At 42.3% G+C, this 26666-nt stretch overlaps 1 protein-coding gene across 1 annotated transcript in view; it reads left to right on the forward strand.

The window, feature by feature from the left end:
- The window catches only part of SLC12A7 (solute carrier family 12 member 7), a 193835-nt gene that overhangs the window by 127344 nt on the left and 39825 nt on the right, over positions 1-26666 (forward strand). Inside the window, exons 7-14 of the mRNA XM_088445686.1 lie at positions 7183-7418; positions 9285-9490; positions 10456-10605; positions 12381-12479; positions 14321-14378; positions 18565-18739; positions 19755-19873; positions 23194-23292. Coding sequence (XP_088301812.1) covers positions 7183-7418; positions 9285-9490; positions 10456-10605; positions 12381-12479; positions 14321-14378; positions 18565-18739; positions 19755-19873; positions 23194-23292 — 1142 coding nt within the window. The remainder of the gene's footprint in view (positions 1-7182; positions 7419-9284; positions 9491-10455; positions 10606-12380; positions 12480-14320; positions 14379-18564; positions 18740-19754; positions 19874-23193; positions 23293-26666) is intronic.

Here is a 26666-nt window from a genome sequence, read left to right on the forward strand (position 1 = left end):
GGAGTCATTTCGGGGGCGAGGGTCCTCCCTCTTTTGAGCAGATTTTTTATCTTTGCCCATGTTCAGAGATGATAAAATAATATGAAGGCGAAGTGGGCATGCGGAATGTGATACTTAAAAAGATGTCACATGGAGGAACTGCAAATGAGCACAGACCCCCCGAGGCTGCTGGCTAGGTATTCATGGCGGAAGCCAATGTCACATTTTCAATGAAGCAAGTCACGAGTAATTCCGTATATTAATATAGTAGTATATGAGGTATATATAGCAAAAAAAAAAACCCTCAATATTTTAAACTGAAGTGATTGGTATTAGTAAGAGAGGATTTGTAAAATGTATAAATTGTGGTTATAACTGTGTACCACAAGGTGGCGCCAAATCTTCAGTCAGGGAGAAGTAGAATTGGGAGATTTGCAGAGTAGCAAATTTAACTCCCCTGGAGAGATCAGCAGGCTTGGATATTAGTAATTGAGAACACCAGGGCAAGGGAGCATCAACACTCACCAGTGGTGTCAGGAAACCAGCAGGACCTCAGGGGCGTCTCATCTGGATCTTTTCAGCCGTTATCAATTGTCCCAAGGGCTTCAGTTGTGTCCAGCAGCTTCACGACTGGATGTAGGGCACAGGGGCAACACAAGATGTGCTGCAGATAAACTGCCCAAAGCCAGGGATGTCAGCGGCAGCCCCAGCCGAGCAGCCGGGCGGTAGCAGCAGGGAGCCGGAAGCCGTGACCAAATGAGGATGGCGTGGTGCAGGAGAGCCAACAGCCGCAGCCCCAGTTGAGCGGCACCAGCAGGGATCCGGACGCCGCCTCCGAGAGCGAGCGGCGAGACACAGGGGAGCCGGGAGCAGTGGCCTCAGCCAAACAGCCGGGCAGCAGCAGCAAGGGGCCAGAAGCCGGAACCGAGGGCGGGCGGCAAGACGGGAGAGACCCAGAGACGGCGGCCTCTGTCAGGCCGGGCGGCGGCGGCAGCAGGGACCCGGCATCCACGTCTGGGAAGGAGCGGCGTGTAGCAGGAGGTCCGGAAGCGGCGGCCCCAAGCAAGCAGCCGGGCGGCAGGAGCAGGGAGCCGGAGGTCGCGTCTGAGGCCAGACAGAGATCGCAGCCAGGCAGACCAGTTAGGGGACACTCTTCTCCACCCAAGGTAGGTGTAGGTAACGCTGGGGTCCGCGGGGGCTGCAAGGAGACTCCGGGGGTGCCCGATGTGGGATGGGTGGACACCAGGGTGCCGGAGCTTCTCTCTGGGTTGGGTGGGAAATTTAGTCCCAGGCTATGAGGGAGCAGTTAGGCCGCAGTCTGCAGAATCACATAAAGTGGTTCCCGACTCTGCTAAGCCTTGTCCCTCTAAGTTCAGGTGTGTTTCTGGAGTTGGTGGATACCCCTCAAGTCCAGGGGGAAGTAATCAGTGGGTCAATTTGACTCGGTATCGCAGGAGCCGATGTGACACACGTCTGTTCCCTAGACCAGCCAGGCCACGCCCTCCTTTTTCTTTTTTTCTTGATGTTTGGTGTAGGGGGGTCTTTCATACCTTTCAATATTTGCCATTAAATTCTGTACATTTCTCCCATTTTTACTGTGGAGACAGAGCAGAAATTATTATTTATTAATTCAAGTAGAATATGAGCAAATAAAAAGAAACCTACAGCATCTTATGCTGTGTACACACTGGGTGATATATTGGGTGTTCAATCAAACAGCTGTTACATCGCAAGCACATCGACGGGTGTGTACCCCCGATTTGTCTGTGAACTACGTCGTTCACAGGCACAACGTGTCGACTGTGCAGCACGGACATTGGCAGCGTTATCTGCAGACAGAGCCGGCCCTAGGCATAGGCAAACTAAGCAAATACCTAGGGCATTTGGAATGCCTAGGGGCATCCAAGCCCGCCTAGGGCCGGTGGCCAGCAAAGGTTTTGGGTAGGCACAGGGCATCTGCTGCTAACTGGGGCAGCTGCTACTGCCGCTCCGCAGCATCCATTGTTTGCTGCTGCCGGGCCCAAACCGGCCCAGCAGCCGCAAACAGTGAGCTCTTCCTCCCATGGGCCTTTGCGGAGACCAGCAGGCTGAGCTTTCACTGACCCCCTGCAGCCTGCCAGCGCCACCCTCACAAAGCCCAGTGAGGAGGCTTTAGCTGGGGCGGACGTACAGGCAGTCTGCCAGCCAGTTTTAAAAAGTAAGTGACTGTGTTAGAAAAATGTTTTAATTGAAGTCCACTCAGCATGTAGTGGGAGATGCTGAGCTGACTGCTATGAGGGGTGCTGGTGCTCTGTGCTAGCCGGGTGAGGGGTTATTGTTGATGGGTGTCGCTGTGACCTGTGCTGCTGGGTGAGGGGTGCTGTGCTGGGAAAGGGCAGAAGGGTTCTTTATGAGGGGTGCTGTGCTGAGTGAAGGGTGCTGGTTGAGGATTGCGGTGTTGGAGAGTGGTGATGGGTGTTTTGGTTGCCATTGTGATCTGTGCTGCTGGGTGATGGGTGCTGTGCTGTGAGACCGATAGAAGGGTGCTGGCGGAACTAGCGGCAGTGCAGCTGGTACCTTGCACCGATCTGAGCTCTCCGCAATGAAGTGGCCCACAGCAGTATAATGAGTCTGACTGACTCATTTTACGCCGTTCACCTCTGCGCCGTGGGCCGTAATAAGGGAAGATGCCTGGATAGTTGTATATATTGTGCATTTAGCACGTATTTCTTTAACAATAGAAAATAAGCCATAATCAATGTGTTATTTTTGGTGTCCATGTACAAACACTAAACTTATTGTTGGGATTATCTGCTAGGGAGCATCAACAAAAATCATGCCTAGTGCATCAAATAGATTTAGGCCGGCTCTGTCTGCAGATGTGTCAGCACATCTAGCTCCAACTGCCCATATACACTTACTGGAGGGACTAAGGGCCTGATTCAGAGCCGCTCGTTCGCTCCGAGCGATGTTCGCACATCTGCGCATGCGTATGGGTCGTAATGCGCATGCACCAACCAGTCAGTGCGGCCGGAAATCGTGTGTTCGCAAAATAGCGAGTGCCTGCTAATTTGAGTGACAGGATGAGGCGTTTGTGGGTGGTAACAGGGGAAGGTGCTTGAAAACGGGGAGTGGAGATCCGAATGCAGGCGTGCCAAACGGGCGTTTTAAGGGTGTGCATAATTAACAAAGCAGCGTCATCGGCCACGTCACTTGGTTGTCTCTTAGCCTGAACTGTTCGCATGATCGCTGTAGGAAAATCCAACCACAAGCACAGCGAGCAGTTCAGACGCCTTTTGATGTACTCGATTAATCTAATAAATAGCGGAGATGACGTATGATGCGAACGGCCAGGGGGGCGTCTTTACAAAATAGCGAGCACATGTTTCGTTCGCTCGCTCAGACATAGAGGCATCGACAGACCGCAAAGAGCGAGCACTCTATTCAAATATCTGGCTCCTTTTTCTGAACGAGCGAGCGCAAATAGCATCCGGCTCTGAATCAGGCCCTAACTTCACAACTGGGTGGGCAAATTAAAATTCCCACCCAGCTGTAACGTCAGGACAACATGTCGCGCTGCCGATTGGTAAGTGTGTATTCTTACCCGAATCAGCCGTCAAGTTGACCTACTGTGTATCCAGCTTTAGTGTGTGCTTATTGAAATGAACCATAAAGGATCAGTGCAGTATAATGAAATCTAACATGTTTGGCTCTTGTGCTCAAAATATCCAGTGACTAATAAGGGTCGTGGTGGTACTTCTGGCTAGGTCTGTTGATTTTCCTAACACACTCTGATCAAATTTGGCAATTTGTTTTGCCTGATTATAATATGATCTGAGATCTATCAGATTTAGATTTTATTAGACATACTGGAACAGGGCCGGATTAAGGTCTGTGGGGGCCCCTATTAAATGTGGACAAACTGGGGGCATGCACAATGGGGACCTTATGCAGAGGCCACAGTAGTGGTGCCCCTTATGCAGTGCCCCCAGTAATGTCAGTGCTCACAGTAGTAATGTCCTATATGCAGAGCCCAGAGTAGTATTGCCCCCAGGAGTGGTGCCACTTATGCAGTGCCTATTCAATAGCCCCATTAGAAGTGCCACCTGTAGTCATGTCCCCAGTAGTTATGCCCCTATTGTAGTGCCCCGAATAGTAATGTCCCCTTTATAAATGTCCCCAGTGGTAGAGCCCCGAATAGTAATACCCCCCCAGTAGTAATGCCCCCTGTGGTAGTGCCACCAATAGTAATGTCCCCTATAGTGGAGCCCTCTGTATAAATACCCCCAGTAGTAGTGGCCCTGTATTAGTGCCCCCAATAGTAATGCTCCTTCTGTAATAGTGCTCCTGTGGTAGTGCCCCAGTAGTAATGCACCGCACCCAAGTAGAGCCCCCAATAGTAATGCCTCCCCTGAGAATTGCCCCCAGTAGTAATGCCCCACAAGCATTTCCCCCAGTAGTAATGCCCCCCAAGCATTGCCCCCAGTAGTAATGCCCGCCCCGAGTATTGCCCCCAGTAGTAATGCCCCCCAAGCATTGTCCCCAGTAGTAATGCCCCACAAGCATTTCCCCAGTAGTAATGCCCCCCAAGCATTGCCCCCAGTAGTAATGCCCCCCCCGAGTATTGCCCCCAGTAGTAATGCCCCCCCAAGCATTGTCCCCAGTAGTAATGCCCCCCCAAGCATTGCCCCCAGTAGTAATGCCCCCCGAGCATTGCCCCCAGTAGTAATGCCCCCCGAGCATTGCCCCTAGTAGTAATGGCCCCCGAGCATTGCCCCCCATATTAATGTCCCCCCGCGTATTGCCCCCAGTAATAAAGCTGCCTGCACACACACACACAAAAAAAAAATAATACTTACCTTAAACCCCGCTCCCACGTCCGCTGCTGCCGTCTGGTCCGCTCGGCTGCTCCTCTGCACTATGGGAGAGACGTCATGTCTCTCCCATAGTGCACACTGCGTGAGCCGGAAGTCGGGGCTCACTCCGGCTGCTGCTGTGAGGAGAGAGCTGGGTGCACGCTGGTTACCAGCGGGCGACCAGCGTGCGCCCGGTAAATTGACCCTCTCTGCGGCGCCGGGCTGAGGTGGCCCGGAGGAGGCGGAACTGGTTCCGTCTCCTCCAGCGCACGTTAACCTCGAAGAGTGTGGGGGCCCTTTATGTGTGGGGGCCCAGGGACGATCGCCCCCGTTAATCCGGCCCTGTACTGGAAAATTCTAAACCACATTTAAGTCATTGTACAGGCCAAATTTAGCTGAAATTACCTAGCAGCAATAATCCGTATTGGTGTCTCTAACAAAATTGTTAACTTGTATAACATTTAAGACAAACCCACTATTTGACATTTGTGAGTGTGTTGCAAAGCTGAATAATGTACATAAAATAACAGGAGCGTTTATATTGAAGATGTACACCATACCCTTTCACTCATCTGCACCTGTTTGCTGTGTTGAAAGGGAAATGCCAATCTAAGTACAAATACAATGTAACCTTACTATATCATTTACAAATTGCAGCCAAGGTGTACTGCAAAATGACCTTTATTTATTACTGATGTGTCTCTAAGGCCCACTCAGCGCACATCAAGGTGCATGCCTCACTGTAGTGAAGGTAAAAAAACATTTAGGTGAACTGTGCACAAGTGTTGCCTTATTTGAGGTAGCCTCAGAGGGGTAGTATTTTCATTAAAGTGGGTGGAATTTTTTCCTAAAGCTTCGGTGGATTGGGAAACACTTAACTTGTCTTGATTTCTAAATGTTAGAAGGTATGTTTATGGCTTAAAGTCATGACAATGCGAGGACAATGGACCTATTTTTATTATGGTGCTGATTACTGACTTTGCTTCCTCATGATGTGTACTTTTTGTCTGTAATTGTATTTTTTTATATACTAGATTCTAGGCAATGTTGCCAGTGTGATGTACTTTGTGCATAACTGGATGGGTAGTACATTGATTATTAGGTGGCAAGCAGTGATGACCTGGACTTTCATTTCATACACTTTATCTAGGTTTTGTTGAGATAGTTCCTGCATGCACTTCCCAGGTGTCTTATTGGCCCATTGGGCTACCAAGGATGTCCCCAATGGGCCACAGTATCTGAGGGACGTGTCCTTATCTTAGGGTTGCTGGCCCTAAACCGTTCAGTGTAGCACTTGCTGCATGGCCACAACTGCTGTTAGCTGAGCTGTATGCAAATAGGTCCCTAGCTCCCTTAAACATTGCACCGAAATTACATCAGGGCCACAGTGTATAAGCCGGAGTCTGAGAACCGCTCTGCATACAGTGCAGAAAGTGGTGCAATGAGGAAGAGCACTAAGGTATGTAAAGTATTTACATCTGCTACACTACAGATAATATGTATTAAACTTATTGATTATTATAAGAATGGCAACACTGTTTATTATTATTCTAGTGAAGGGAGATTATTATTAGTATTATTATTTTACTTAAGGGGACATCTATTATTATTCTGCTAAAGGAGGCACATATTCTAATTATTATTAGATTACAGAGATCATAGATTATATTTATTACACTCATTAGTCTAAAAATTCACAGATAAGATTTATACTGAAGAGGGAACATTTTTTTTTTTTTTCTCGGGTACCTATGTACCAGGAATATGGGTATCATTGTCTAGCACATTACTAGCTGTGGCCTACCTCTCTTCCTTGGTGTGGGACCCTAGAATGGTGGTGGTTTTAAATAAACAGCATGCAAATTATCTTAAACTGCATGAAGTTTAATAGTTTGTCTTTGACCCTTCAAACTGCAGGATAGTAAATACTCCAGTTTGAAGAGCAAAATTGCATTCTATATGTGGTAGTTCTAAACCACCGCCAAAAACACTTTTTCATTACTCTATCCTTTAAAGTGTACCTAAGAATAAAAGATTATCCAATGGTCGATCGAAGAACCAAAGAAAGCACTCCTCAGGGTAAATTTAATAAAGGTATATTTAGTTTGATTTAAAATCGATCTAAATCAATCACCATCGACGGAATTTCCAACAGCAAAATCCGCATTTTAATCAATTTGAAGTTAAAACCCTATGAATGATAAAAATGCAGATTTTGCGGTCGGAAATTCTGTCGATGGCATCGATTTTAAATTGACCTTTAGTAAATAAATTGGGTGCAAGAAATAGCCTGAAAATTAATAATAATATATTCTATAATGAACTGTAATTACAAAGCTGAGCATCTTGGTATCCTTTCTTTTCACAGACTTATATATCTCCAAATGCTGCTATTTTCCCGATAGAACAAGATGATCCTCAAGCCATGTTAAACAACATGAGAATTTATGGGACATGTATAATTGTTGTAATGGCTATAGTAGTTTTTGTTGGTGTTAAGTATGTGAACAAGCTTGCATTAGTATTCCTTGCCTGTGTGATCCTGTCCATTATGGCAATATATGCAGGTGTAATCAAATCGGCTTTTGAACCTCCTGACTTTCCGTAAGTATATGTTATTACTTGCTATTTCCCTTACTAATTTATTGGCATATTCAGTCAAAAATTTAAAATGTCCCAATGTAATTTTGTGTGTGTATGTATTTATGTATATACAATACAGTACACACACATCTCTCATTCTCTCTCTCTCTGCAGTATTTGTATCATGAACCATTTTTATCTCATCTGATCACAAAACTTTATCATACATTTTAGCTGGGTCTAGCTGATGTTTTCTGGCAGACTTCAGACATACTTTGCTGTGGTTTTTCTTCAGTGATGGCCTTTTTCTAGCCACCCTCCCATACAGGCCAGTTTTATGCAGAGCTCTTGATATGGTTGACTGGTGCATCTTAACTTCAGTCTCAGCTACTGAACTGTGTAGCTCCTACAAAGTGATAGTTGGTCTCTCTGTAGTTTCCCTCACTAGTCTTCTTGCCCTGATGCTGAGTTTTGAGGGACAGCTTTGTCTAGGCAATGCTTGGGTGGTATGATGCTTCCATTTCCTCACAAATGATCCAGCGGTGCTCACTGGGATATCAAAGCAATTGGATATTATTTTCTATTCCTATTTTGTGCATGTCTATAACTTTAATTTTCTTAAAATGCTCTTTGGTCTTCATTTTCATGGCTTTTCTTCAGTTTTACAGTATGACTGTTATTTGAATTAGGGTGTCGTTTAGCCAAAAGAAGCAAATTTTTGTCAATGATTCACATGTAGATGCTATTCATAAGGCTATTCTTAGGGCAGAGGTTCCCAAACTCGATCCTCAAGGCACCCTAACAGTCTAGGTTTTAAGGATATCCATGCTTGTCCACAGGTGACTTAATTAGTACTTCAGTCAATTTGATTTAATCACCTCTGCTCAACCGAGGATATCTCTAAAACCTGAACTGTTGGGGTGCCTTGAGGACCGCATTTGGGAACCTCAGTCTTAGGGCAATATTATATTTTATCTGTGTAAACTTGGAGCTTCCATGGGCTTAATGCTAGCAGCACGTAGGTTTTTTGTTTTTTTTTTCAATTCTGTAGACAAATAATAAATTATGAGTTTAAATTATATTTAAGAGCGTACAATGTGTGTATTAGGTGTGACATAGCCAAATCTGTACAGTTTACAAGACCACCTCTTTATCATGTCTATTATTCCCAATACCTGATTTATTATTTAAGTGAAAGTGACCACTCATAAGATTAAATTTAGCATAACACAACAAATCTTTAATGCAGGTATTATATAATGGTACAATTGGAAATACTTTGTTATAAACTGATATAATATTATCAATTATTGTAAGATGCCACAGAACATACATAAACCAGGGACATAATAAATGTGAATGTGAAAACAAATGGTAGGGAGGAGCCTGATTCTTGGGAAGCCCACAGTCTATTGATGAGTAGGTACACAGCTGAGAGAAATCACACATTGCTTACCTGCCTTTAGTGTTATTATACAAAGGGTTGTGTCTGCCATAAGGCAACACGAGGCAGCTTTCTCAGGCTGTAGGTTTCACGGGAACCACAAAAATAGTAACCTTTATGCTGTATGTCTAAATTTCATAATTATACCTTTTAGTGTTTACATTACACATACATGGTTTTTTTCACTTTTCAAATAGTTACTACAGAAAGACTAACACAAAAACCAATCAGACTGTAACTTTTATTTATTTATTTTTTAAATTAAAGGCAAAGTCACTTATATTATCTGGTCTAAAGTGCATCTATCATATGTTACTGTCATGTTGTTGGTTTGGGATTTACTCTTAAGCAGTACACTATTTGTTTTCAGTCATATTTTATATAACAATACATGTGATCTGTATTTAAAACCTTAGTGCTTAATGCATTATTTTACTTTACAGCATTTGCCTTCTTGGGAACCGTGTTTTATCTACTCGTAACCTTAAAGATTGTGCCAAATATATTTTTAATAATACAGTTAATGAAGAATTGTGGAACAAATTCTGTATAACTGTAAATCACACTAGGAACTGTGACAAATATTTTCTGTCAAACAATGTCACCAACATACAAGGGATCCCTGGAGTTGCTAGTGGTGTTTTTATTGGTGAGTCCAGTTTTACGTTACAAATGATGCAATAGTTGGTTAGACATATGAAGTAGTCTGAAAGGTTGCTGAAAATTGCTTTTGATATAAAGCCCTATAAGAAAATGTTATTACATGGGGATATTCTCTTTTTTGATCTACAGTATATCAGTGATGGGCAGCAGGCAGGCCCAGGGCTGCCAGCAGTCTGTTGAGTCCGCCTCTAGCTCTATAACCCTACTCTCTTGTCCTCTGTTCTATGTGTATATAACCAGATAATAAGACTAGTAATGATGGGAGCGGCTCGCTTTCCACATCGGGAGACCACCACCGTACAACACAGAGCGGGCACAGGAAATATCTAATTAGGGCAGACAGGTCTGTATGTGGAGATGTATGAGTGGAAAGTAAAGGGGGAATGTGAAGGTCTGATATGGGGGATTTTAGGGATTAGTGCTATGATGTTCAGCATCCATTTTGGGGATATCTTTGTTGCAGTGATCAACTATTGAATGTGTGACTTCTAACCTTCAAAAAGAATTACCGTTGAAGTGTTTTATATTGAGCATCACTTATCTATTTAAATATCACACAATGTGGGCCATTAAATTAGCAGCAGGACTTACCGTGGGGTTTTAGCTCCCAGGTTATGTGCCCAGGAGCTATTCAAATACTGCCCTTTGCAAGTTTGCTACTACCCCCGAGGGAGCACTTAATGCTGATTTCTGCTTGCACCCTCCTGAGATGTATGTGTTAACTAGTGCTCCCGGGACTAATGGCAATGTTACTGCGTGTGGTAATTGCATAGCTCCAGACACTTAGCCCAAAGATATAGCTTACTGTGGGAATAATTGAATAGCTTCAGGAGCTAAAACCTTACGGTAAGTCCTGTGGCTAATTGAAACGCCCCCAATATGTTGATTTTTAAATGATAACTTTACAATTTAGGACTGATCTTTTTTTTTTTGTTTCCTTTTTTTTTTAAGATAACCTTTGGAGTGCTTACAGTCAAAAAGGATCTATTGTTGAGAGAAACCAAACTTCTTCATCTTCAGGAGAGGGACAAAATTATGTGTTGACAGACATCATGACCTACTTCACAATGCTTGTTGGAATTTACTTTCCCTCTGTGACAGGTAAGGCAATACCGCATTGCTCATTTACAATATTTAGGCAAAAAAAGTACTGGTCTCCCTATAATTATAGTGTCTTATCTGTACAGATATACCCAATGTGTGACGGCTTTGAGAATTTTCTTTGTCATTTTAGGCTTAACCCTTTTGCTTATGTGTCATTCAGTTTAATGTTTGAGAAAAATGACAGTTTACTCAGGAAATTGTATAATGTTACCATAATCAAGTAAATATTTCTGGGAATTATATAGGGAAAAACAAGTGAACATTAGTAACTTTCACCGAATGTATTCATCTCCAATAAAAGCCCTTGAAAAACCAATAACGTGCTAAAGATATACAGTGAATGGTGTTATACAGGCGCCCAGCACCTAATTTGCTGCAGATCACTAGTCGTGACTAGTACCACCCTTCAGTACCAAGATCAATATGTAAAGTAAGATTACGTCTAGTTAAGTGCGCACAGTGCTCCCAAACCACGATGAGAATAAATGAATATATCAATACTTCCCCACAACTTCAATCAGGATTCAGTATATGATTTTCAGACCGTAGTGGTGAAGTTTTCATACACATGAAAAATATAAAATCGGCCAGACATAGTGTAATACCATACAAACTGCAATTTATTACACTCAATGAAAAATAAACATGAAAATAATATAAAAAAATATAGATATAAACTCAGGGCATGTGGTCGTCAATGCTGCTCACAATAATGCCACAAATGCTATATACTGTGAAAAGCTTTCTACATGAGGATAGATCCTCCTCCATACAATAGAATTGGAGAATTACCAGAAGTCCCCCTCATAAGGGCCCGTAGTTATTAAAGATGGAGGCTTCCGGATTAACCTCTGTCTCAGGGTCCTTATCCAAGGGGTGATCTTATATGGTTCCTCCTTTCTGGATGATCCTGTCACCATGTACCTGTACCAACGTGTTTCAGGAGTCAGCTGCTCCCTTCCTCAAGGTAAAGTGACATGTGCAGAAATTATCATTTTTTTATACCCTTTTCCTAATTCACTTCCGGGTCAAAGGTCAGGGGCTGCAATTTTACTTTATTTCCCCTTATAATTTTATTTGAATAATGTATAGTCATTTTATATCTAAATCGCAATGTTCTAAATTCATTTAGCATACCAAAAAACTTCTAAACATTTTTAATAAACTCTAATTCATTTATCGTGGTTTGGGAGCACTGTGCGCACTTAACTAGACGTAATCTTACTTTACAATAACGTGCTAAAACTACATGGGGAATAGTGAGAAGTCATGTTGGGTGTATTGTTAAATAACCCAACCCACACCCAACACTAATTTGGTAATATAATTATTATACTATCGTGATATTTACCTGATATAACTTTGCGCTTGAGGCCTCGGTTTCGGTTGATTTATTTTCGGTGACTTCTTGCTATTTATGAGTGGATAGTACCTGCATTAGACTTTCGCGTTACCTCATTCTGTCCATAGTATTCTTTTCACTCACTCGTCCCAAATTTTTTTTCAAGCTTACAAGCATTAAAACGAGTGTGCATTGCTAAATTTGACATACTTACCTTTTGCTGTTTAGTAGGTGGAGTCACTCTTTGTAGCGAGGAGTGGTTTCAGACTATTGCAAGACTTTGATTGTAATTGTGTACGGAAACATTCCTGCAACAGTATTTGAGACACAACAGCAGTTTTGACAACCGATCAACATTTCACCTGTCTTCTTTTTTCATGAAAAAACCTTTAGGCGTTACTCTTTTTTTTTTTTTTTTTCCCCAATGCAGGTATCATGGCTGGTTCTAACCGGTCTGGGGACTTGAAGGATGCTCAGAAGTCTATCCCATTTGGAACAATATTGGCCATTGCAACTACATCTTTTATATGTATCTTTTTGTGTAGCCATTTGTAACCTTCTGAATTGTGTGGCAAGGTATAATTACTCATATGTTGAGCAGAGAAGAATAATTCCCATTTGTCCCATTTATGTATTTAACAGTGGTTTTACAAACTGCAGGTTTTTAGCCTATTTTCATTGATTTTGCTGCAGGATTTATAGTGGCAATATATACCATGTTGCCGTTGAAAAAAATCGCCACTTCATATCCCACAGCAAAAACCACCAAAAATTAGCAGTTTGTAAAGCAGCCACTTAGTAACCCAACCCCTTGGTGTTTACTGCCTCCAGGCTTTAGCTACAATAACATTTGGTGCAGAGCGTTCATTACGTTTGTGTTTTATAGGACTCTTCAGGAATGAACCTACATTTCTAGAAGTATAGTTTATATCCACAATCTCTGGATGGCATCAATGGGGAGGGGGGTGTTAGTCCTTAAATTGTCCTTAGTCCCTTGAGGTTTAGTCCTTAAATTGTTAAAGCGGGTCTGTGCCAGACCGTAACATGACTTATTCATTGGCAACTCTACGTACATCAATTTTCACATTGGTTTTGTTTGCCTACTTGCATTACACTAGAGAGGGGGGTACATTGACACAGGTGAGCTTTAAGGGATCTACCCTGTAACCCCCTGGGTGCTTGGGCAGTATTTGGACACATGAGCCTTCCTTGCCAATTTGAAGTAAAGCCAGTTTACTTTACAGTAAGCTTCTTCCATGTTGTGGCCATCAGCACTGTTTGCTGTGATTAGAGGGAGGCCATGAAACAACTGGGGGAAGCATTATATATGTTTCCTGCAGTAAAGAAGGGGGTCATTGGAGGATCTGAGAGGAGCATGGTTAAGTGAAGGTGCACAGGATAGAAGGCAGAGAGAAATATCTCCGCGGGTATCAGGACTCCTGATTGGCAGTAGGAACTGCCTATATGGTTTTCCAAATGTAAAATTGCTCCTCCATACCCTGTACTGGAGTTTGATTAAAGAAACAATAAAAAAAAATGTAAACACCAAATATGGTTTGATACATTGGTCTTGGCACCAGATATGGCACAATGTATTGGTCTTGGCACCAGTTGTGCACTTCAATCTCTGCACCCTGTACAGCTCTTTCTAGGTTTGCTCTACTAGCTGTTTACTTAACCAGATCTGTTTTCGGAAGCTGCTGTACAGGCTTATGCATTCAGATCAGGTTCAGTGAACATATAGGAAACTTGGCTCTGTAGGGCAATGAGGGAAACCTGAGACAGGAGCTATAGTATTATAGCATATAATGCATTAATATACCCTTTCTGGCAATCTATGATACTACAGGGTTTATGTATCAAGCATTGAAAAGTGTAGAGAAGTGGACCAGTGGAGAAGTTGCCCATAGCAGTAACCAATCAGCTTTGAAGTAGCATTTGTCAAGTACAGTCTATAAAATAATAGGTAGGAGCTGATTGGTTGCTATGGGCAACTTCTCCACTGGTCCACTTTTCACTGCTTGATACATAAACCCCCATATACCATGCACATGTCAATGCACACTGTTAGACCCATGGTTTATCTTATTAACTGCTATATGTTTGCTTTATAAAGATAGCTTAGTCTCTCTCAACTTCTGTTTAATAAACAATATTTTGCTAGTGATTCTTGGGTATGTTCTAACACTGTAGTTATTTAAAAATATGTATTGCGCACAGCCTTTCACTTAATTTGCTTTTGATCAGCTTAAGTGTCCGAGCTTGCTAAATAAAGTTTTGGGAGTTCAGGAAAGGGAAATTGTCCCAAAGAAAGAGAATGTTATTCCAGGCTATAAAATATTTTCTGTTTTGTTCCTTGATTTGTGAAAGATCTTTCTTGCGTGGTATTGTTTGGTGCCTGCATCGAGGGTGCACTTTTACGTGACAAGTAAGTGTGCGTATATTGGAAATGCTTCTTAATCTACATTTATGACATCAAATCTAAATTCTTATGTTGGAATCATGTCTTTTTCTAAATATTGCAAATAAGAAGAGTTTGTTTTTCACCAGAAAAGTTGCTAACTTTTTTCTTTATACCATCATAACTTCTTTTATAAGTTATTTACAGATAAAATGTACTAAACTACTCACATACTTATTTGTGTGTCCTCTAGTAATTGTATATTTTAGAGGTATATGTTTTAGGTTTGAAACAGAGTCAATTTAGAATTTCAAACCTGCCTCTTAAAATTACATTTCGACCTAAGGGCCGTATTCAATTAGTTTCGCACCCACGATACTTTTTCGCCTGTCGGACTTTTCGCGTGTTTTGCATGCGGAAAGGTATCGGACATGCTTCCGCTATTCGCCGTATTCAATTAGAAAGGACGCGAAAACAGCACCCGGCGAAACTGAAACAGGCGAAAAGTCCTGTAAAAAATGGGGAACTCAGCCTGATACCCCCAAAAGATGCACTAACATTGGGGATCACTATATATGCCCCCAACTAGCCCTAATGAAGGTATTTGGGGTACTTAAGTTGTGTCAATTAGCACATTAACACAAGTGGTGAAGAATAGCATTAAGCAGTATTTTTTGGTGAAAATAACTACTCCCAGCAAATTTGGGGTACTTAAAAATGGGGGCTAAAGTGAAGTTTTAATTTACGTAAAAAATCCACCTGCCGCAAGCACCTGTAAGCATAAAAATACCTTTCCCGTACTTAGGGTTCCCCCCAGAAGTCTATTTCGCTAGTTTTTAAGTTTGTCCCCAACTTTGAACTTTTACCCCCAAAATGAAAGTACTTTTTTGGGGTGTTCTAAAGTATTTAAAAAAAAATGTTTTGACACAGTTTATCTTTGGGGGACTGTCTCAAGGGTGCAGGGCGGGTTTCCCAAAGTTTGCACCTCATAACTGCAATTCTGCACTTTTTTCCTGCCTGCTATTCCTCGGCGAAACTTCGCCGATTACATTCCATTGACGTACGCGAAAAGTCTTTGGAATTGAATACGGTGGAAACTTTCCACCTGGCAAAATGACGTCATCCACGATACTTTCCTGCGGATTCGGACTCGTCACGTGTAATTGAATACGGCCTTAATTGCTAAAACTGTTGTACATTCTCTGCATTCTATATAATAGAATACAGTTTTTGTTTAGTCAGGCTATTTGTAAGTGTTTGACCTTGCCCAAACCATGGTAAACAGGGAAAAAAGTAGAATGTGGCTGAATGAAAAACTTAGGGCCTGATTCAGTAAGGATCGCAAATGCAACTTCATTTGCAGATCGCGCAATTGTTAGCCATTTCGCATGCATATAAGCCGCACTGTGCATGCGCTGCGATCGCACTGCGACTACGGATATACAGAGGAATTAATCGCAGAGTGAGTGACAGGCTGTCAGCGTCTGGGGGTAGTGACGGGGGAGTGTTTGGAAAAACACAGGCGTGTCTGTCTGTTTGAACACCGTTGCTTGGGCATGCATAAATTAGCCACTGCGATTGCATATGCAGCTTGAGAGGCCAATGCGTGCTAAGAGACTTGCAGTTTGTGCAGCTGTCAGACTTGGTGTAAATTCTGCGTATCTGTGCGATGATGGTACTGTTGTCTATGCAGAAGAGCGACATTAGAAAGCTCTAGTGGATGTCTCTCTGCCAATTGAGGTTTGGCGAGCATTAGCGTATTTTGCGTTCCGTGCTAATTCAGAACTGCAATCGCATGTGCAATCCTTACTGAATCAGGCCGTTAATCCTGTACTGGTGCATCCGTAATAATATTATTAACACCAATGTTTATCAAATCTGTATTAGATTTAGGTTTGCATACTACTGCTATAGTTCTAAGAGTGCTAGAAATTTATTTTTCCAATTACCAAGAAATTAATCTACACAACCCTCCTTTTAGTTAATAAATAGGATATGCATTTTAGACCAGTATTTTTGTTTTGCTCATTGGAATTCTCAAATATACATTACTGAAATGTTTGGTACTTATATCTATAATATTTCTGAACCAAAATCTAGATTAGTGGGGGGTTTTCTTTTTGTTTAGCACTATCTAGAAGTAATAGTGAGCATTCAAAACTTTATAGATTTTATGGGGTTAATCCTATTAGGTGCAAATTGCGAGGTGCGCAGTGCTAGTTTCTCTTCTAATTCGCACAGCGATTTCATTTTGCAATCAGACTGACTAAATTTGCATCTTTCCATACGCACCTCCCTGAGGATGAGAGATGGAGAGGAAAATCTTTATTTTAAGGTTAAAATGTTAGAACACTTTGCTGAACCCCTTGGTCACCCCCCCTAATGACTAATTAGGCAATTGGAAGTTTATAATTAGCTTAATTAGTCCAATAATTACATATCATTTTTGGGGTTAGAAACAAAAAATTTCCTGAAATTAGCCCCAAATCAACTTTTTCGTTAGTTTAGGCACCCCAGATTTAATTAGAATATTTTTTAATTGATAAAATAAATAAATGCTAAAAAAACTAATTTATTTATTTTACAATTTTTCAGGGTGCCCTCAAAGTACCCAAAATCACCTTTTTTCCTACTTTTTTTTAGCATATTTCGTTTAATTAGTCTGCGAGTAAACGAAAAAGTTTGCTTTTTATAATTTTTTTGCCTAAAAAAAGCACAAATCAGCCATTTGACACCATTTAAAAACCTACAGTACCTTCCTAATGCCCACAAACAGCCTTCTATACTGTCCTGCTAACGAAATTATACATTTTATGGCGTCCAGGATGGTCTCCCCACTTTTTTATGCACTTCTCTCACATCTCATTTGGCAGTCAATTTGCACCCCTCCGCTGTGAGTACCGTGAATAGGTATTTTTTTATTGGATTTGAGAGTTCTCGGAAGTGCGCATTAGTGCGAAGTCGGCGAGTTTCAAGAAACAAACTCGCAATTCGCACATAATAGGATTGACCCCTGAGATTGAATATTGTCCAAAACTTAATTCACATATGAAAGACTGTCTGGTTTCTGTCTGACAATCATTCCAGTTTTAGTTACAAAACCAATATCCTAATTGCTCCTCTAACCTATTAATCAGTATCAATCCAAAATATAGGATTAAGTGCCATGCATAGAGACATAGGGGGTGATTCAGTTCATGGTGAATAGCGCTGAGAAGTTGGTCTCGGAGCTATACAATTCACCTGTCAGTTTAGGCCGAATTTTACAAGTTAAGTTGGAGAATGCCGGTTCCCCCGGACGTAACCTTGGTGTTTAGGATCGTAATTTTCCAACTAACGTGCCGGCCGCGAGGCTGTTAGCGCCACACTAAGCCGGCAAACAGCCTTGTGGCCAGCACTTTAGTCAGATTTCTGCTAACACCCGCAACCTAACAGCGAGCTGAATTGAATAGTTCCGGGAAGTTCTTTCTGGCGCTATCAACAGCGCACTGAATTGAATCTGCTCCATAGTAACTTTTGTCCAAGTGTGACACTAGCCTGGGTATACCTTTCATTCCAACTCAAGGGCAAATACAGGAGTTTTAGGAAATTATCTTGCCCACAATGCACTTACAGATGTGCTTGTGTGTGTGTGTGTATGTATATATGTGTGTATATGTATGGATATTGCCAAGTACTTACAGATTTTCTTTTTTGATATCAAACCTGGAATGCCACCCCTGTTCAAGACTGTTATATATAGTGCATCAAACTAATTTACAGCTATATTTAATATGTAGTCCTGTACAGCAGTCATGACATCGTCGTCAGATGTACAAGTCTTCCCACGAATGTGTTCCTTGCGCTTGAGTGTGGATGTCAGTATGCGTCATCTTCTTCATTTGCAGATATTTAATGACGGCTCGAATTTCAGTTTTCAGCATTTTGCAACTTTTAGTAGTGATGTTCTGTTTATTATTCAATATCTGCAAAAATAAAAGACGACTTGTGCTGTAATTTTCCACAGTGTTCTACGAAGACCTCTAGTACATACATACAGAAAATCAATACAAAATATGTTACAATTACATGTCAATTTTTGTTTGTTTCAACATATATGGCAGCTGAATGTGAGCAACCTCTGAGACATTAACACATCTAATTTGGAGATTTCCTGTAGCTTCAGGGAAAAATGTTTACAGTCGTTTTAACCATTATCTTTACTATGTTTCAGATTTGGTGAATCAGTTAGTGGCCAGCTTGTTATAGGTACATTGGCTTGGCCATCTCCTTGGGTAATTGTTATTGGTTCTTTCTTCTCTACTTGTGGTGCTGGACTCCAGAGCTTGACAGGAGCCCCACGTTTACTGCAGGCCATTGCAAGAGATGGAATAGTGCCTTTCCTTCAGGTACCATGGAACACTAATATTATTTGTGCTTTTTCTTTCATTCTCATTCAGTGTTTTTAATACGGCCACTGACATGGAGTAAAAGCAGCCAGTAGCTTTTAATTTTTGCTTGTGAAGCTGACATATGCTGCTTCTCCATGTCTGTGCTAGTTTGGGAGTGTGGTGCTTGGCTATAAAGTAACAGCCATGCACTGCATTCCCACTGTGGGGCATAGGATTCTTCCCCCATCTTCAGTCAGCTAAGTTGAGAAGCAGGGGAGGCTCTGGTGTGCCCTCTGGTATACCTTAAATTGTAGTGGATTACATTTGGGGAAAATATGTGTGTGTGCACTGCATGGAAGAAGGTACTAGAAGTGTTTGTTGTAATTGTGTTTATCTTGTTTTTCATTGGGGTGATTCAAATCAGAGCAATGTGAATAGCGCCAGGAAAGAGTTCCCGGAGCTTTTCAATTGACCGTGCTATTTAGTCTGACTACAGGATTTCTTCTCGCACCCTCCTGAGGTGCAAGCAGAAATCCGACTCAGGTGCCGGCCACGATGCTGTTTTCCAGCTTAGCGTGGCGCTAACAGCCACCGGCATTCTTCGACTTTTTTTGTTTTAGTCGGACTTAACAGCACGGTGAATTGAATAGCTCTAGGAACTCCTTCCCGGGGCTACTCACATTGCACTGAATTGAATCACCCCCATTATGCCTGTAAAGTATTTATTCCAATATCCTGCCAAAAGAATCCCATGTTTTTCCAGAAAAAAACGCATTTTCATAGACTCAAAAAGTTTTCCCCTGTGAAATCAGTGAAACAAAATGTTAAATCAGTTAGTGATGGAGAAGTGAATAGACCCTGGCAGCTGCTATTTATGCGCACATCTGATTGGGGAGGCATGTCTTCCTGGTCTGTCCATTGTTTCTATGTGAGGTTTTTTTTGCCATTGGGCGGTACGTGGGGCCTTTAAAAAAGTAGCAGTCTTTTTTACATAATATACTATTACTAAGATTTTATTATCTTATTGGTTCAGGTGTTTGGTCGTGGAAAAGCCAATGGAGAACCAACGTGGGCTTTGTTGCTGACAGCTGGCATATGTGAAATTGGTATTCTGATTGCGTCTTTGGACAGTGTTGCACCGATTCTGTCAATGTAAGACCTACATTTTAAGTTGTGCCTTGAGAATGGAATTATCTACAATTCAAGCTGGGAAATTGTATTACGTATGATACTCTAAAATGTAGGTTGCATGATAACATGTGACAGTGACACCAAACATGTAAGGCGCTGCGGAAACTTTGTTGTGCTTTGAATATAAGAGATTATAATAAAATAATAAAGGTAGTTGGCTGGTTTTTGTGAACCTCATTGGTGGCGAAGGAGATACTAGAGCTATTCAATTGGCCGTGCTGTTAAGCCCTGCTAGAACCAGTCGGAGAATGCCGGTTACCGCGCCTTAATCTGGGTGTTTAGTCACGGTAACCAGCATTCTCTGACTTAAGTGCCGGCCGCGATGCTGTTAGTGCCTTGCTAGCCGGAAAACAGTATTGCGGCTGGCACTTAAATCGGATTTCTGTTCGCACCTCAGAGAATGCGAGCAGAATTCCTCTAGTCGAGTTTAACACCGCGGTCAATTGAATAAGTCCGGGAGCTCCTTCCCAGGGCTGTTCAACAACGTGCTGAATTTAATTGCACTATTTGAAACAATTGTCAAAATATTTTTACTTAACTTATTTTTAAATGTTTAGAAATCGAATGTGTTAGAAAAGTTGATAAAGGACCCTTCCTCGAGAAGAAAAAAAACAAATCCAAGGATTCGACCCAAGACTATTCACTTTAGTCAATGCCTAAGGATTCCTATAAGTACCTCCCTGTTACCAATTCTATTGACTGTCTTATTATATCAGAATTAACTAAAGCCCACACATCATTCCTTTTTTTTTTTTTTTTTTTTTTAAACAGCACAATTTAAGTGACAAAGGTGAATTTGGCTTAGGCAAAACAATAAAATGGCATGCCCAGGGTGCTATGATGCATATGATGCAGCTTCTTTTTAATAGTTTTGATTCATAATCCTACATGAGCGACAAGGGCAGTTTAGCAGCCAATAGTTCTGGTCTGTGGTACTTTTTCAGTGAACTAAGAAATATTGGCAAGGATGCAACGGGCAGAAGTGTTTCTTTCATCCTCAGAATACACCCAATGCAGTAGAGCTACATTTACTCTTTGAACATTAAATCCATCTTGGTACCAATCCTAAAAATAAGCCCTTATGGGCTTCTTAAAAAGCAGCCACAAAAGCTTTTGCCAGCAGTAAGTCCTTGCTACCGCATTGCATAAGTGGGGCATATCTCTATAAGGTAGGAACATCAGCACTTCCAGTTTATACCCATTGCCTTTTGGCTTATGACCACCTTAATGGGTCTTCACCAAGGTTATGGTTTCCATTGAGGTGCTCTTGTAGTGTTAGGGTGTTGTGACCATTTCAGATCTGGGGGAAATTCTGGTGACCGCCCAGTCTAGGCAGGGAGCAGACAATTTATGATGTTCTGTGTACAGTCTTACACTTGGGGTTACTTGGCTGTATTAAAACTACGCCAAAATCAATTGGGACGAGATACACCTCCTTCCCTATATGGCAGGTAGTCGCTACAGATGCCAGTCCCTTGAGATGAAGATATACATTTATCTAGTCATCTCTACTTAAGGGCCAGATGGGGTCCAGATAGACATTTCTACAGCGACAGCTTATCTGACTCATTAGTGGGCACTACCTGGGAGAAATGTTTTGTTTGGCCTAACTCCTTGACCTTCATTCTAGTAGTTAGGCCGCACAAGCTATTCTTTAATTGCAATGTTTTATTTAGATCTAGTGAAGATATATAAATAGATCTAATTAAATCAAGCTCCAATTCTGCTCCTTCAGATCCTGGGACCCAGGGGTGTATCTTAACACAATGGGGATTTCACAGTTGTACTAGTTTGTATCAGTTTTGCCCAATGACACTAATACCTCGGATACTGAAGAAGGTAGCCCATGTGGACCTCCTGTACAGATCTCTTCAATATCTGTCAGTTAACCTCTGCAAGTTCTCCCTCTACCAGATTGTCTATATAGGACCGTTTTTTTTAAAAGGGGTCCTATATAGACCTCGCTAATGGATTGTTACTTGAAGCCAAGATTCTTAAGTAGAAAGGTTTTGCTGACCTTGTTATTCAGATCATGCTGCTAGCCAGAAGACCATCTGCCCTAGTGCTTCATATGATTTGGAAATCCACCATAGCCTTGTGTAAGGGAAACCGTTTTTCATGCAAATTATTTGGTATCTCTAGTTTGCTCCTTTTCCTCCATATATGCTTGGAAAAGATCTGGCTATGAGTTTATTTTTCCCAAGCTCCTGGTTTCTGTGCTTTTTTTTTTTTTTTTCTATTTTAAGCATCAGATGTTAAATTACACTATGGGATGTTTGAGATTATATAGGCTGTATTCCTACTTTTAACTGAGCTGACTGTTGTGTAGGAAATAAATATTGTCACCATCTCTAGTCATCAGCAAGAGCAACAGCAAAGTAAAGTGAAACCAGTCAGGGAACTTTGTACAATACTGAAATGGTTTCCCTCTTTAATGTTAATATGGTTGTGGACCTTCTGATTAGCTCTGTGTACTGCTTTGTATTATTGTCTGATGATACTGCCTTACATGATGATGCCAATTAAATTAATGCTGCCATGCATTACTGTCAATTGGGTACTGAAATGGATGCTGCTAGGAAACCTTATCCCAGACTTACCTCAGTAAAGGTAAATAACATAATTTCTCTATTGAGTTTATTCTTACATTTTCTGAAATATGTATTGGTAAAAACAATAAGCTCCAAATTGGAGAAATGTTACACAAGTTGCACTATTCTAGCTACAGTTTCAAAGTTCTGGAGTCTGTCAGCTACATGAAAAGGAAATTAGAGTTTACATGATGTGTCCTACTGAAAATCGGGTGGGTGGGACATATACTCAAAGAGTCTCCAGAGATTTTGGCTTGGAAATCTCCCCCCTCATTGTTTTAGTGAAGTGGTTTCTAGAGGACGTCACATATTGATCAATATAATCTGTCCTGCACTTATAAAGAAGTAATATGCCTAATTAGGCTGTCTGTAGGTTATGTGTATCCAACGTCTTTCAATATTTAGAACCTTCGGATGTGTTCTTGTTTGGCTCCTGGTATGTGATAAACCATTTTGTAGACTGAACAAAAATGAACAGTTTTGGAAAATGTATGCGTGTGGTAACATAAACATTTAGTTGGCTGCTGAATGTCTGGCATCCTGTAGTAGAAGAAATGGCGCAAATGACAAATGTCCAAGTCTGTATTGTATTCTGGACTACATTTTCGGCCTTATTCCCCCACGCCTAATAACTTTGAATGCTGTACATCGGCATTACAATTAACACTGTTGCTAATTTTGTTTTTCTAGGTTTTTCCTGATGTGTTACATGTTTGTGAACTTGGCTTGTGCACTACAAACATTGTTACGAACTCCAAATTGGAGACCACGGTTTAAATACTATCACTGGTAAATGTTATCATCTTCGTTTCTATTCTTGTGTGTGCCTATGTCTATGTGCACTGTTTAAAAAAAAATGTATATAAACTAATTATCCTTCCTAGTTGATGATGTTTTCACCCCCATGGCCATAGAAGATCACTTATTTCAAAATGGGCTTTCTATTAATCAAAGGCCTTTTTTTGGTCCCAGACTAAAAATTCTGTTAAAGTATTTGTCTCTTGTTACAAGATTGGACAACACTGTTCTGCTATGTCACAAATCAGATATTGCCAGAAGGTCTTATCTGGTTATTGTAGCGTACTCTTTTTCTAGCTGAAATTATGGCTAAATATTATTAGACTATCGTTGGCTTTAAGGTGAGCTATGCCACCTTCAAAACTCCATTTTATGAAGGGGACCAGTACCACTCAGAACCTTCAGTAGTAATCCCATGCAGGAGCTGCTCCCTAAACATAATCCTTTGATTTGGGAATGTAAAATTCTGTAACTGGCTTGATGCGCATGTCACGGGTGTTCCTGCCTGCTTCATTAGAAGCATAATCTATTGAGTATTTAAAGTATGGAAATCCCCTCCATGTTCTTCTTGCAGTAAGAGTATAAGTCTGAGCTGCCACAAAGTAATAACGTTCATTATGTGGCATGATTAGTGGCAGCTAATTTTAGGGTGGGTGAGAGGGTGTTCGATATACAGCGACGCTGGGTTTTTTTATTTTATTTTAAAGATATTGCGAATAATGTGTTTGGGTTACCTCAAACCAATTTCTTTGCTTTTCAGTCTAAGAATTGCTTTTATTTCTGTGTAATCTTGCACCAATTTATATCAAAATAGCAAATACCAGCTCTATAAACTATGTGTGCATCACTGAAACAGGAAAATAGCTGACCAATAGAAAATCCAAATATTTTATATACACTACTGGGGAGAGGGGTTCACATAGAAAAATCTAAAATGTTAAACTGTGTTTTGTTTCTCTGTGCTTTTATTTTAAATTAAGTTAAAATTCCATACACTTGCCTCATTTATCTCAAATCTGAATTTGAGTATATACCAAAAACAACGGTTATGCTTTGAGTAACCGACTAGATAAGAAGATCACCATAAGCATTATATACAGAATAGCGTAGGTTTATGACAATAGCAGTTAAACTTACTTGAGTTTAAACGGTCTATGGTAAACCAGTCAAATTCAAGATGCCTTGTATAGAGGCAGCAGTTACAAATAATGAATATTTCTACTTCAGGGTCCATAGGGTATCCACAGGATACCTTGGGGTATAGGTGATGACGTCAGTCTTCAGGCACCACAGAGTTAAAGTTTTCAGCCTCCCAGGATGCATCTGGGTCCCTCTCCTATACCCCGCCCCCGGGCCAAGGCATCCCAGTTTCGTCGGTGCCTGGCCGGAGTCGGAGGCACTGTGCAGAGGGGGGCTATGAAGAGCCCCTGAAGTTTCTTTTAAAGGCAGCGCTGGCTGCACATCTGGGAGTACAGCATGGACAGTCAGTACTGACGTCCATGCTGTCTCCCCTACACCCCGCCGGTACCAGAACGCCGGTACTGATCCGGGGATGCTGGTAGACATCTGGGGTCACGGCTAGCGGTGTCCCCAGATGTTTTGGACCATGGCCGGATCCAAGGGGATGCAGGTAAGCAGTGGGGTCCCGCGGTGGGTCCCCGCTGGTCACATGGTCCTGAGTCCCCAGGCAGGGGGCTCCCTGGGGACTGGCTGCAGCGTTGAGCCAGGCGACCAACCTGCGCTTCCACTACCCCCTGGGACAGCGGGCCGCTGCTGAGCGGCATGCGCTGCGGCGTCCCAGGGGTTAAATGCATGCCAGGGCAGCGCGCTTTCCCTGTCTTACAGCCGGCGCCTCCCCTGCTGCACACAGCCTCTCTGCTCTGCCTGATTGGCCACAGTGTGTCAGCTGTCCTTCCCAGGCCGGCCTCCTTCATCTTCTGCTCCTCGGTGGCCATCTTTAAAGCATGGTGAACACTGCTGGAAGCCTGTGAGCGGTGGCATTGCGGTCTGGGTCCCCCAGCATACCTCTCCTCTGTTTGTCACAGGTCAGTGTATGCAGCGCTGAGTCCTACCAGCCTGAGGGTCTGAGTAGTTGAGAATCAGCGCTAATAGTGCAGGGATTTGTTTCTTCTGCATTGTATGTGACTGAACTGCTAGCCTGCTGTCTGTACTTTCACTTTCTACTGTCAGCTTTATTACTGTCCCTGATCTTGCTCTGCTCAAAGCCCTTGCGGTGCGCGGTGTGCAGGGTGTTATTCACACTATACCAATACGTATAGGTGTGAGTGTCACATACTTACCATCATGTCTGAGACTGATTTTCCTCTCCAGCTCATGTGTACTAAATGTAAGGTACCAATAGCGGAGGGGGAGGGTAACGCGGAGGGGTTATGCCCCCAGTGCCTGGCACTGTCACGGCCGATTATGGTCACGGTCCCGGTACAGGAACCTCCCTGGGCTTGTTTCGCTAAGGCGCTTACAACCCTTGTGGGCCACCTGCGTTTACCCAGACGGGTTTGTCCCAGCAGTCAGTGGTGTCGTCACCCATGCGGGAGTTCCCGAGACAATTGATGGTACCCCACAGTCTCCCTGTCCCTTCCCAGGTTTCTCCGGAGCCTGCGTGGGTTAATACTCTTAACTACATCGGTTCAGCATTTGTCCGATGTTTTACAGGGGGAGTCTGTGTTGCGGCCTCATAACGGCCGATGGCGTCTTTATCTGCTCCTTATGGGGATGACGATGAGACGTCAGATCATGGGGAGATTCTGGATCTATCTGACCAAGAACCTCTCCGTACCAAAGAGCCGGACGCTAAGTCCAAGGTGTATATCCCTGGTCTTATTCGAGCGGTCCGCTCGGCTTTAGTTATTGAGGATATTAATCCTTTGGTGGCCACATTCATATATGCCTTTTTAAGGATATTAAGGGTGAGGCTACGGTGTTCCCTCTTTCTGATCAATTAGTGGATCATTTAGAGGAGGCGTGGAAAAATCCAGGTAAACGGTTTCAGCCCCAGAGACGCTTAGCCGTGGCTTATCCGTTTGCGGTCAATTATTTTTCTAAGCGGGAATCCCCTATGCAAGTGGATTCACATGTCACACGCCTAGTCAAAAGTGCCACGTTGCCTATGCCTTCGATGTCATCCTTGAAGGATGTCACTGACCGCAAGGTGGAGATCTGCCTCAAATCCGTTTATTCCCTTGCAGGGAAGCATCCAGACCGGCTCTGGCCGTGTGTTTGGTAGCCAGAGCTATGGAGCGCTGGGCGGATAATTTGGAGGCGTCTTTGGACTCTGACTGTTCAGCTGAACAGACCGAGTTGGTGGGCAATCTCCGAGACTCGGCCACTTACATTAATGAAGCGGC

Source organism: Taudactylus pleione, unplaced genomic scaffold (assembly GCF_031769625.1).
Source record: "Taudactylus pleione unplaced genomic scaffold, aTauple2 ptg000386l, whole genome shotgun sequence".
NCBI classification, from domain to species: domain Eukaryota; kingdom Metazoa; phylum Chordata; class Amphibia; order Anura; family Myobatrachidae; genus Taudactylus; species Taudactylus pleione.